The following is an 11545-nucleotide window of genomic DNA, read 5'->3' on the forward strand; positions in this document are numbered from 1 at the left end:
TTTTTTGACACTTTTAATAGAATGAAAGAAGTATTAAATATGAATTATGACTTGTAGTTAGATAAAACTTGCCCCTCAACTTAGTAACAGAATGCATAATTAGATAAAAATCATCCCCTTGACATGCTCCACTAAACAAATGCATATCGCCCTTTTATTTTGGGTCGATTGGAGGTTGAAGCCTTGGTTTCATAGGAATATTACTAAATCTGCTATAGGTAACATTTTTTGAATAATTTCAGATTCGACTTTTTTTTTTCCCGAGTAGGAGAATGGTAATTTCAGATTTGACTTTTTTTTTTCAGCAGGAGAATGGTGAGATTTAAAAAAAACAAAAAAATGAAAAGAAGATTTTAAACTCAAGACCTCTATGTTCTAAGATTTCAATCTTAACTATTAGACCAAACCCTTCTAAACAATTAAATTAGAACTTTGAAGGCTTTCGTGTGAACCATATCAAGTGAGTATTTTTGCAAAGTCAATTTGTCCAGCAGTTATTTCCGTTGGTTTGTGGTGTGACTGACTATTTCATCACTTGATTGCCATCGAAGGAATCCTTATTGGTCAAAATCCAAGTAAACATAATTTAAGTGAAGCAACTAACTACTGCACCACTATAACTTCCAATCCTGTGAGTTCAAGACTCCAAAGTACAGATTGTACTATTTTGCAGAGGAGGAAAGAAAGAACAAGAAAGATGGGGAATTGGAGAGAAAGAGGTTGTTATACAGAGGTGATTCCTTTCACAGCCATGATTACAGTGGAGTGTACCAACGTTGGTTTGAGCACCATCTTCAAAGCGGCCACCTTAAAGGGTTTGAACTTTCACGTTTTCATGTTATATACCTATGGGATTGCAGCTAGTCTCCTCCTTCCTCTTTGCTTCTTCTTCCGCAGGTGAACTAGTTCACAAGCCTTCTTCATCTCAATCTTCCATATAACTAATCCAGTAACTTATTCAAACTTTTTTTTTTTTGGGGGTTAAATCTTGACAGGAAATCTGATCTTCCTCCTTTAAGTTTTGGTATCCTTGCTAGATTTTTCTCCCTCGGGATTCTTGGGTATATTTCTTATGCTTTCTGATGTCAACCATGATGATATTCGTATGTAATTGTTTGTCCTAAAGGAGTTTACCAAAATTTTGTTTTGGAATTTTATTTTCAGCTTCGTATCTCAATATCTTGGATACGTAGGAATTGAGTATAGTACTCCAACACTGGCTTCTGCCATGACCAACCTTACACCGGCTTCAACATTTGTCCTCGCAGTGCTCTTAAGGTTCTTTTTAAATTTTCATTTTAGTGTCATTGCATAATAATTGATTTTCTATGGTAAATTCATACTTTATTTAATTCGTCATGTTTTTTAAATCGGGGCTAAAATAACTATTACCATTTAAATACATATAGTAGTAATATCTATTACCCCAACTTTTAGACACTTCCACATACAATTTAAGTTATTATTATTATTTTTTTTTTTAAAAAGCGTTGTATCTAAAACCCTCTTTCTCGGTGCCCATCAATTTTCTCTGATAATATAGTAGGGTAACACTGAATTTAAGGCTTCAATACTCTCTTTTTTTTTCGTTTTCATTATAAATAAGGTATATTTTTTGCAAAATTATATTTCTCAACTTAGCAAACTAGACCAATATTTCTTGTCATGATCAGGATGGAAAAGCTAGAAATGAAAAGCTTGAGCACCCAGGTTAAGATAATTGGGACTCTAATAACGATTGCCGGAGCCCTACTGGTGGTTCTCTACGAAGGTCCTGTGCTGATAAGGAGCCCTACAGCTTCAGCTTCTGTTTCTGAACAACAGCCAGCAATAGCCATGATCACTGCCGGCGCTGAACAATCGGATTGGGTCAAAGGTGGTGCCCTCCTCGCTGCTCAATATGTTATGGTCTCTCTTTGGTATATTTTTCAGGTAACATATTAAAAACCAAAATCGGCATCTTATGATTTTAAAATCCATCAATTTTGTCCTGTAATTGCACCCCTTGAATTCCTGTAAAATATCTTTTTTCCCTTCGATGTTCACATTACCCCTCATATTCTTGAAGCCTACTTAAGAAAGATGGCAAATCAGAACGGAAAAAAGTGATTTGAAACAAAATATGGGTTTTGAAGACATTTCCTACATAAGAATGAATGTATAATCTTCATTTGGAAAAGTGCTCCGACTATCATCTTACAACTCTTTATGATGTTGCATCTAGTTCTGATTTATTATCATTTCCAATATAGTAGTTATAAGTCATTATCATTTATCATTTAGGCCAAGGCTGTTGCGAGGTATCCAGCAGAACTAGTTGTGGTCTTCTTTTACAACCTATCATGTATGATCATTGCAGCACCAGTTTGTTTAATCGAGGTATCAAATTCCAGTGCATGGAACATATTCAAACCTGACGTGCGGTTGTACTCGGTGTTGTACGGGGTAAGTGCATACACCTAATATATTTTCTACCCTTGAACTCCAAAGTGTAGTTTTGTATTGCGGGCTAATTGAATCCATTACCCACTGCCCATATAGCTAGCTAGAATCAAATTCAATTACCGTGGATCACTACACTCAATAATTTTTCCTTCTTCAGGGACTTATGGGATCATGCTTCGGTGTTCTTGTCCACACCTGGGGTTTACACATAAAGGGTCCTGTATATGTAGCTTTATTTAAGCCATTATCAATTGCCATTGCTGCAGTGATGGGCTTCATTTTTCTTGGCGATGATCTTTACCTTGGATGGTACGCATTAGTTGAATGACATTCGAGCCAAGCACGTACTATGCACATCTGCATTTAGGACAGATACAGTTAAGGTTTTGATATAATTGTGTCATTTGATGCGCTTTTAACAAAATTTGGCATACACTTGTACAACTTTGATTGTAAATGCGAGTTCTGTTCTTGTATGCTAATTGACTAATATATGAATGCAACGGTGTATAAACATGTATACCAAATCTTGAAAGGAATACATCAATGGCGCATAATTGTACAAATTCCCAACACTACCATACCAGTCCTGGTATTTATTTACACACATTAAATTCTTGTTATATGTATATGGTTTAATTCATACAAAATATTTTAAAATAATATTTACCTTGCAGCTTGATCGGGTCCTTGATCATATCCTTTGGGTTTTACGTGTTGATGTGGGCAAAAGCACAAGAAGTCAATGGCCAGACATCACAAAAGCGTGCTGAGTTTGTGGAATCTTCCGCTGAAAATGCTCCATTATTAGAGGCATACCATGGTTCAACAAGCGAAGAGTTTCAAACTGCGACTGTTTGAATAATTAACCAAACGCAATTAAGTCCACTCCCAATGTGTCTTCTAAGGATGTCATTTTATAAAAATGAAGAAAACCAGGAGACACGTAGGAACTTTTAGATTTTCATTATTTTTTCTTTTTTACAAAAACCTGCCAATTGTCATATTAGTGTTCTGTTTCTTCTTTTAAATTACATCATTTTCTATCTATGTGAATGTGAATTTTCTGATCTTGTTCATTTGTGCATAATTTTAGATCTTATTCTTGGTGTGTATATATATATTTTTATCTATAATAGAAATGGTGACTTATATTGATGCATACTTACTTTGAGGAGGAGTTACTCTCTAGTTTTGATGATGTCAAAAGGGGGAGTGGGGAAAAAATGATTCTCGATTATGTTTATCATGTTTATCTTTGCTTGAGCATCATTAGCTTGTCATTATCAAAAAAAGAGAGAATGTCAATCAAGGTAATACCCTAGTTTTGATGCTAAGAAACCAATGATTGCAATCTAATGATGTTTATGAAGTTGCTATGTAGTTGTCTCTAGAGTTTTATATAGGGTTAAGATGGCCTAAACTTAGTGCAAAAGTGGTCGGTATAACATGAAGTGAAGATGTCGTAAATGCAGAAACTTTGCGAGAAATTTCAAGAGTTCAGGTGCCCAAAAAGCTTCTTCGTCTGACCAGACTCCTTCAAGAAAAGAGCTGTCACAAAAGTAGAAACTTTACAAAGGAATTCCAGTGTTCGAACGCCTGAAATCAGTTTCGACCGTCAGAAGTGTTGTGTCCAGAAGGAAAAGCCTCAACACTCTTTAGCCACATTTTCGGACGTATCTTCGTCGTCCAAAGCAGAAAAGCACAGCTGAAAATGACTTCTGCCATTTGTTCGACCATTCCTTTGGCCGTTCGGAGTCTTGTAGCAGAAAAATACATTCTGAAAGTTATTTCGGCCGCTCATTCGGTCGTCCAAAGTAGAAATATAGCTATTTGAGAAAAGCTTTCGACCACAGCTTTGGCTACTTGAAGAAATGATCGGCTGCCCAAAGTGATGTTACAAATTTGAGAAAATAGACTTCGGCCAGCACTTTGGCAGCAACTTGCGACTTAGGCCAGCCGAACGAGCTAACGGGTAGTTTTTTCTATTAATACTTGACGTTGATGGGTATTTTTGACGAATTTTTGGGATCCTATAAGTCCCATAAAGTTTCAACATTTAAAAAAAAAAAACCTTTTACCTACAATGAATACAAGTTTTTAAGAGTGATTTTAACTAGAAAATACTCTTCTTTGTTCTCTTGTACTCTTTGCGAGGTTGCAAAGAAAGGATAGTTCTCAGATCATTGGTAAGCATTGAATTATGACATAGTGAAAGTTAACTAGAGAAAAGTAGTACAGCTCTTTGGTTTAACTAAAGAGTGTTTAGAGTGAGTAAAGAGTGAACTTTCTTACGTACAAGATGGTTTGCTTCCAATTAGAATCCTTTGTATCACTACCTGATATCAAATTCAGTGCTAATCATATTTATCACGTGAAGGTAGAAGAAACTTAAATAAACAGCACATGACAAATTAAATAAACATTACACTTGGCATAAATATAGAAATGGTACTGAGTTGCCACTACTGAAATGGCACTTAGGATCCCATATGGTTTGCTTCACCATCAATTGAAGAAGTTATCAGTGGAATTAACTCCAAGTTTAGAAGAAGTCTGGGAGTTTGTTTGGTTTGGTATTCTCTTTACTTTGATTGCTCTCTTTTACCACTTGTTTGTATGGATTAAATTGCCTTATCTTTTCTATCTTTACTACTACTTTTGCTTGTTTAAGTGTGTGATCACTGGAGTAAATTTGGCTAGTTAAAATTGAATGAAATTTTGCCATAATTTATTTGATTTTATACAACCTAATTCACCTCTCCCCACTCCCGCTCTTAGGTTGCACTTGTTTTCAGATTTCAATAAGTTTATGATATTTTATCTAAAAAAGGGCAATGAATTTAATTTTTTGTTCAAATTCAAACTGCTCTTAGTTGGAAGCATCTTCCATGTTATTTGTTCTCATGAAAAATGAGATTTTATCTTTTTCAAATTTTTCGCTTCAAGGGCCATTTAATGCATATAGTATCAAGAAGTTTTGTTTTTTCATTGACTACGGGCAATATCTTCAGGGCCAACAAATATTAAAGTGAAGCTAACCCAGAGCTCCACCCTAACAATGCTCGACCTGCCAGATATACCATACGGTTGGACTTCGTCCATGAATGTGGAGTCCATGATGTGTATATGTGTGAGTATTGTTGAATGCTGTGTGTGAATTTTTAGGGTTAATATTCAGTGTAGATTGACAGCACATTTGAATGCATGTCACATAAATAAAAAAAATAAAATTTAAATTCAAATAGAGTTAGGTGACACATATCTAAAGGTACTTGTATATACATTATCAGTATATATAAAATTAATCATTTTTTATGCATGTACTAGTATATACACTATCAGTAATATCCATAAATGTAGTACTGGTTGGTTAATTTTGGCTAGGCTGTCTAAATTTTTTCACATTCAGAGTCCAACATCCCAAACCATTATTGTTAAGAAAATAGATAGCAAGTTTGCATGCAAAAGTAGTGTACATGTAAAGTTGTAACACGTGTGCAACAAATTTTCCAACTGGTAACTATCTTTTTTATTTCACATATTGTTACATTACAAAAATTTTTAGTAGTTATTCTAAAAATATTTCAAATAATATGCTATCGAAACACATCAAATTTTGACATGTATTCAAATTTTTTTTTTAAATAATCATATCACCTGGACCATTGATCACTTGCACCATACAATAGTCCATTGTTGCAACAATTGCATAGAATTCCAATTTGTAACCACGGAGGAAGTGGAAATATGAATGCCCACGCACAATATTAGAAATAGTACTACTTCATAATTCAAGCCCATACTCTTTTTTTTTTTTCTAAAGAATCCTATCTTTATTTGCAAAGAAAAGAGAAATTACACAGACTATGTGATCTAAACTACCCTGAAACCGTACATATTCTCACATACGGAGTTGACAACTAGGGCTGCAAACGAATCGAGCCGCTCGCGAGCTGCTCTCCGAGCGGCTCGAGTCGAACTCGAGCTCAAAATATTAAGCTCGTTAGCTCGCGAGCCGGCTTGCGAGCTCGAGTATATATATATTTATATATATATATATATTTTATATTTTAAGTATATATATATTTTTTATTTTTTATTTTAAGTATATATATATTTTATATTTTTTTAATTTTAATAGTAAAATTACATATATATCCTTAATATTTTATTATTTATTAAGAAATAAATATTATTTTATTTATTTTTTTAAAAATAAAATAATTATTTTTTATTTTTTCGAGCTCGAGCTTGAGCTCGGCTCGAATCAAGTCGAGCTCGAGCTCAAGCTTGAAATTGTCAGCTTGAGCTCGAGTTCGAGTTTAATGAAATTATGTCGAGACTCGACTCGATTAGGCCAAAACTCGACTCGTTTGCAGCCCTATTGACAACTATCTAACGGAAGCCCATATTCAATTATTGGTTTATCAGAAATTACCTTCTCCATTTGCACTACCTATTCCTGGTTGATGTTTGGCATATGAGAAATTTTAGTTCTGTTAACTTGCGACACTTACGTGCCTTATTTGGGGTATGTTTGATAATATTGAAGTCTGAAATCTGAATCTGTTATGTCACTGAATCTTAACATTTGAGAGTATTCTGCATTAAGACCTTATTTGATAATACAATTCAGCACTTAAACTTAATGGATTTAAATCTTAACACGTACAAATGTGTTTGATAATAAAAAAAATGAACATCTGAATTAATTAAGTGGCATTGAATTTTTTAGGCAAAATTTGCTACCAAAATTAAGTGATAACTTATTCACTTATCACTTAATATGATATACACTCAAATGTATCAAATTTAGTACTTAATACTTCAATAATTTAATGGATTCAGATTTCATATTTTAAATTTTAATTTTCAGACTTCAATTTTATCAAACGCACCATAACTGATAAGTGAACAGTTTATCACTTATTGTTTTGAGTAAATTTTGCCTAAGCAATTTAGAGCCATTTAATTAATTAAGACATTCTATTTTTTTGTTATCAAATACATTTAAACATATTAAACTCTGAATCCATTTGATTATCAAACAGGGTCTTACATTTGATTTGATGTCTATAGAGTTGGAATGTGGATTTGGGGTCTCAATAGTCCATTTCAGGGTATAATAATTAGTTTAAAATATTTTTACACTCTACTTCAATTTATTCACATTCTACCTAAATTTATTCACATCCTACTCTAACTTATTAACACCCAAAGGATAAACTGGTCATCCCCAAAGACATTACCACTAGTAGTTGGTTCGGACAAATTTGGCAACCGAATCTGAGAATTTATTGACGATTCGGAGTCCAAATTAAGCCACTAATGTCAAGCAAAGCTGGTAGCAACTTGTTGCGTGCAAAAGCAGTGGACAAGGAAATTTGCCATGCATGTGAAACTCTGTCGTTCTGATAGATACATTTAAGGCTGGGATGGGTTGAGTCCATATCTTTGAAAGGATTTGGCTACTCAATCGTCACTGTTTTGATCATAGATTGCCCCTCCCATGATGTGGAGATGTACAATGACGGCCACCTAATTAAAGACCTAAATCATCAATTCCCCTGCAAGATGAAAAATCTGAAGGAGGGGATAATTGGGGCAGTAACCTCGAGCAACTTCGATACTTGAAGTCAATAAAGTAGACCTAGAAAAGACAAAATAAGAATGGATAGGTTGTTTGAGATAAGAAAGTGATTGCGCCAATTTAGTGCCTTAGTAGGGGTGTTTATAGCAAATCAGCGAGTGTGACTTGGTTAGGAAAAATGAAGATGTCCTAAATGATTATTCCCAAATAACAAGGCACTATACATATTTTTAGTTAATCTTATATACATTACACCATCATTTGAATTGAATGTACGGCACATATGCAAAATTTAGATTTTATATTAAAATTCAGATTAATTTTCATGCATCTAATGATGATAGTATATGTATTGTTATTGTATAGAAGATTAATCTTTTTTATTTTGATAACTAGTAGTTTGTATGAAATTGCATCCAAAAAAAAAAAGAAAATACTTTTTTGAAAGGATTGATGGATAGTGTTTTCTAAAAGGATTGATGGACAGTGCTTTCAATAAGAACAACAATAGTGTAATCAATAAACTAGACAATTATACAATAGGAGAAGTTAAATTACACTTTGCCCACTAGATTTGGGGAATTATTTGCCCTTTTCTCCTAAATGTAAACAATAGGCACTTTACATGTGTAATTTTTGGTTAAAGATTCTTTCCAATAATTGCTTTGACTTAGCCAAAAAGATGAAATAGTCTTGCAATTGAGTTTCTGTGACTATTATACTCTTTAAGTGATAATTTATTTATTCATGTTCATGTTAACCCTCGGTTGGAAAAATGTGAATTTAACAAAAAATTTCTCAAGCATGAAATTTTTTAAGCCAAGATCCGCAAAATAAAGAATATTTTATAAATCACTCTTTTGTAGAATATAAATTTTCAAGATACTATAGCTAGTTAGAAGGGTGAAAGGAAGATTAAAGAAAATTAAATTTCAACCTACTATCAATTCCTAAGTGGAATATAAATTTTCAACTTACTATCAATTCATCGGATATTTATTCCGAAACAAAAATTGAACGTCTCTCTTTATAAATTCATGAGTGGACCATGTTAAAAATATTGCAACAAGATTCCCACACGATCCTATAAAATTAGTGGGGCGCGTTCACGTCTGGCTGGCTGGTGGTGTCAACCGAAATGTAGTTCGCGTTTGGCATCACTTCACGTACTGGTGCTGTGACGACCCCACTTTCCCCTAAGGCGAACCAGAGGGTTGGCGGGCCGTCTGCCCAGCTCTCGCCAGGACTCACGCACGCACACTAACCCGAATCCTTCCGAAGAATAACCTAAACTATTACAATATCGCTTCCCTAAAAAAAAAATCAATCACTAAACCACATTAACTTCAGAGGTAGCAGTAATTTAAAGCGGCCAGTCAACGGCCCCTAAACATCCCATGCGCTACAACCAGGGACTAGGGTTGTACAAATCGGATATACAAATAAAATTCATACGAACCAGATATCGAAATTAGGTTTTACACTTTTCCAGCATCAAGTGGCAATCTAAAACAAAAGTACATAATTCATGTTGAAGCATAATACAACCCACACAATAGCCATAATATCCATTACATCCAAAAGAAAAGAAACATAAGTAAGTTCAAGGCTTTCAGTTTCCAGAACCTGTCAAGGAAAACAAATAAACGTGGGGTGAGCTAAAGCTCAGTGGTGCCCCAAAATCATGCAATCACTTGAAACAATTAACACGTATTGATTCGACTGAAGTAAACAAATAGGGAAGCAATAATATTCGGGTATACCTTAGACTGGTCGAGGGATTCACCCAACGACTTTACGTCCACCACTTATATTTATAGACTGGTCGAGGGATTCACCCAACGACTTTACGTCCACCGCTTGATTATTATAGACTGATCGAGGGATTCACCCAACGACTTTACGTCCAGCACTTGATTATTATAGACTGATCGAGGGATTCACCCAACGACATTACGTCCAGCACTTGATTGTTATAGACTGATCGAGGGATTCACCCAACGACATTACGTCCAGCACTTGATTTATTATTATAGACTGGTCGAGGGATCCACCCAACGACTTTACGTCCAGCACTTGATTGTTATAGACTGATCGAGGGATTCACCCAACGACTTTACGTCCAACACTTATAGCAAGCGCAAGCAAAATATTCACGAAAAACACTTCACACAAGTCACCACTCGAACGGCTAGTGTGATAAAGTACACACTGCTCACTTCGATGGATCAAAAACTAGTTTTGCAAATTATCACATATCGAGTCAAGAAAGCACTTTAACCAAGTAAGCATAGAACAGGCAGGGACACTCACCAAAAGTGGAGTTCAGATATCAAGTTGGGAATCGAATTCTGCGTCCTCACAATATTCTAAAAACTAGTTTTGCAAATTATCACATATCGAGTCAAGAAAGCACTTTAACCAAGTAAGCATAGAACAGGCAGGGACACTCACCAAAAGTGGAGTTCAGATATCAAGTTGGGAATCGAATTCTGCGTCCTCGCAATATCCTAAAAACCAAATTTTGAAACTATAAGTTTCTACTCAGCTTTTAAGCTTATAGACATCGAGGTATATTTAATATACTACTAGTCTACTTTTCTTAGAAGAATCAAGAGTCCCTTAGGTTAAAACTTGACAAAAATAGAAGAAATGTTTATTATAGTTTTCCTTAAGATACTTATCCTTATAAAAGGGTAACTAATATTATTTTCTTGAAATAAGTCGACAAACCTCTTAATATCCATGTTAGGAAGTTACTTTGAACATTTCTTTAAAGTTACGACTTTTGCAAAAATTATCCTTAAAATCTATTTTTCCTAAAATAGGGTTTCTTGCCGAGCAAGTTTCCCAAGCTTTTCACTAAGATTAGTAAAACTCGTATTTTGGAACTTTTCCTATAGTTAACTATCCAAGTGCAAAGCTTAAGGAAAGAAAAGGAATTAAAATAAGACTTAGAGTTTTCAAAAGCTATAGAACTTATTTACTATAGCTATCAAGGCTAGATTGAGCTAAAGAAAATTATCAAGTTGGAAAGTTTTAGGCAAAACACTAGATATGGAGTTTTATAATATAGTACTAGCTGGAAAAATATTTTTGATTAATTTGATCACAGTTACTCGAGTTCGCAAGGTCGATACAACTTCCACAGCTCCGATTCCGTTTCGAAATCATAATATGGATCAAGATATGGCAAAAATCACATAGCAAATTACTAGAGCTTCGTCAATCATTAGCCCTAGATTTCAACAAGTGCATTTCTGAATAAAATAAAATGATCAACCAAGGCTTCATCAATCATTAGCACTTGGTTTCAGCAAGCCCATCATAAGCAAATAAAAATAAAAGTAAAGCCTCCAAGACATTCCAGCAATTAACTTTCATTACCCTGTAGTACTTATAAAATCATTCAGATGGCCAAGGGCTTCATCAATCATTAGCCCTTGACAACATTAATCACTTCCAACCACAATTTAATCAAGAATTTAAACCACAAGTAAGCTACAA

At 34.4% G+C, this 11545-nt stretch overlaps 1 protein-coding gene across 1 annotated transcript; it reads left to right on the forward strand.

The window, feature by feature from the left end:
* Nucleotides 1–697: 697 nt before the first annotated feature.
* On the forward strand, nt 698–3324 carry LOC113776957 (WAT1-related protein At5g40240-like). The gene is made up of 7 exons (XM_027322009.1): nt 698–897; nt 996–1061; nt 1165–1278; nt 1674–1932; nt 2284–2445; nt 2603–2754; nt 3123–3324. Exons 1-7 carry the CDS (start codon nt 698–700, stop codon nt 3304–3306), a joined length of 1137 nt encoding a protein of 378 aa, XP_027177810.1. The 3' UTR covers nt 3307–3324.
* The last annotated feature ends 8221 nt before the right edge of the window (nt 3325–11545 follow it).

Source organism: Coffea eugenioides, chromosome 7 (genome assembly GCF_003713205.1).
Source record: "Coffea eugenioides isolate CCC68of chromosome 7, Ceug_1.0, whole genome shotgun sequence".
In the NCBI taxonomy this organism is placed as follows: Eukaryota; Viridiplantae; Streptophyta; class Magnoliopsida; order Gentianales; family Rubiaceae; genus Coffea; species Coffea eugenioides.

Bases quoted from the DNA above. Each gene is read 5' to 3' on its own strand.
- LOC113776957 (XM_027322009.1), top strand. From the start codon at position 698: ATGGGGAATTGGAGAGAAAGAGGTTGTTATACAGAGGTGATTCCTTTC. The intron at 898-995 runs GTGAACTAGTTC...AAATCTTGACAG, and splicing joins CTTTGCTTCTTCTTCCGCAG to GAAATCTGATCTTCCTCCTT. The intron at 2,446-2,602 runs GTAAGTGCATAC...TTCCTTCTTCAG, and splicing joins TGTACTCGGTGTTGTACGGG to GGACTTATGGGATCATGCTT.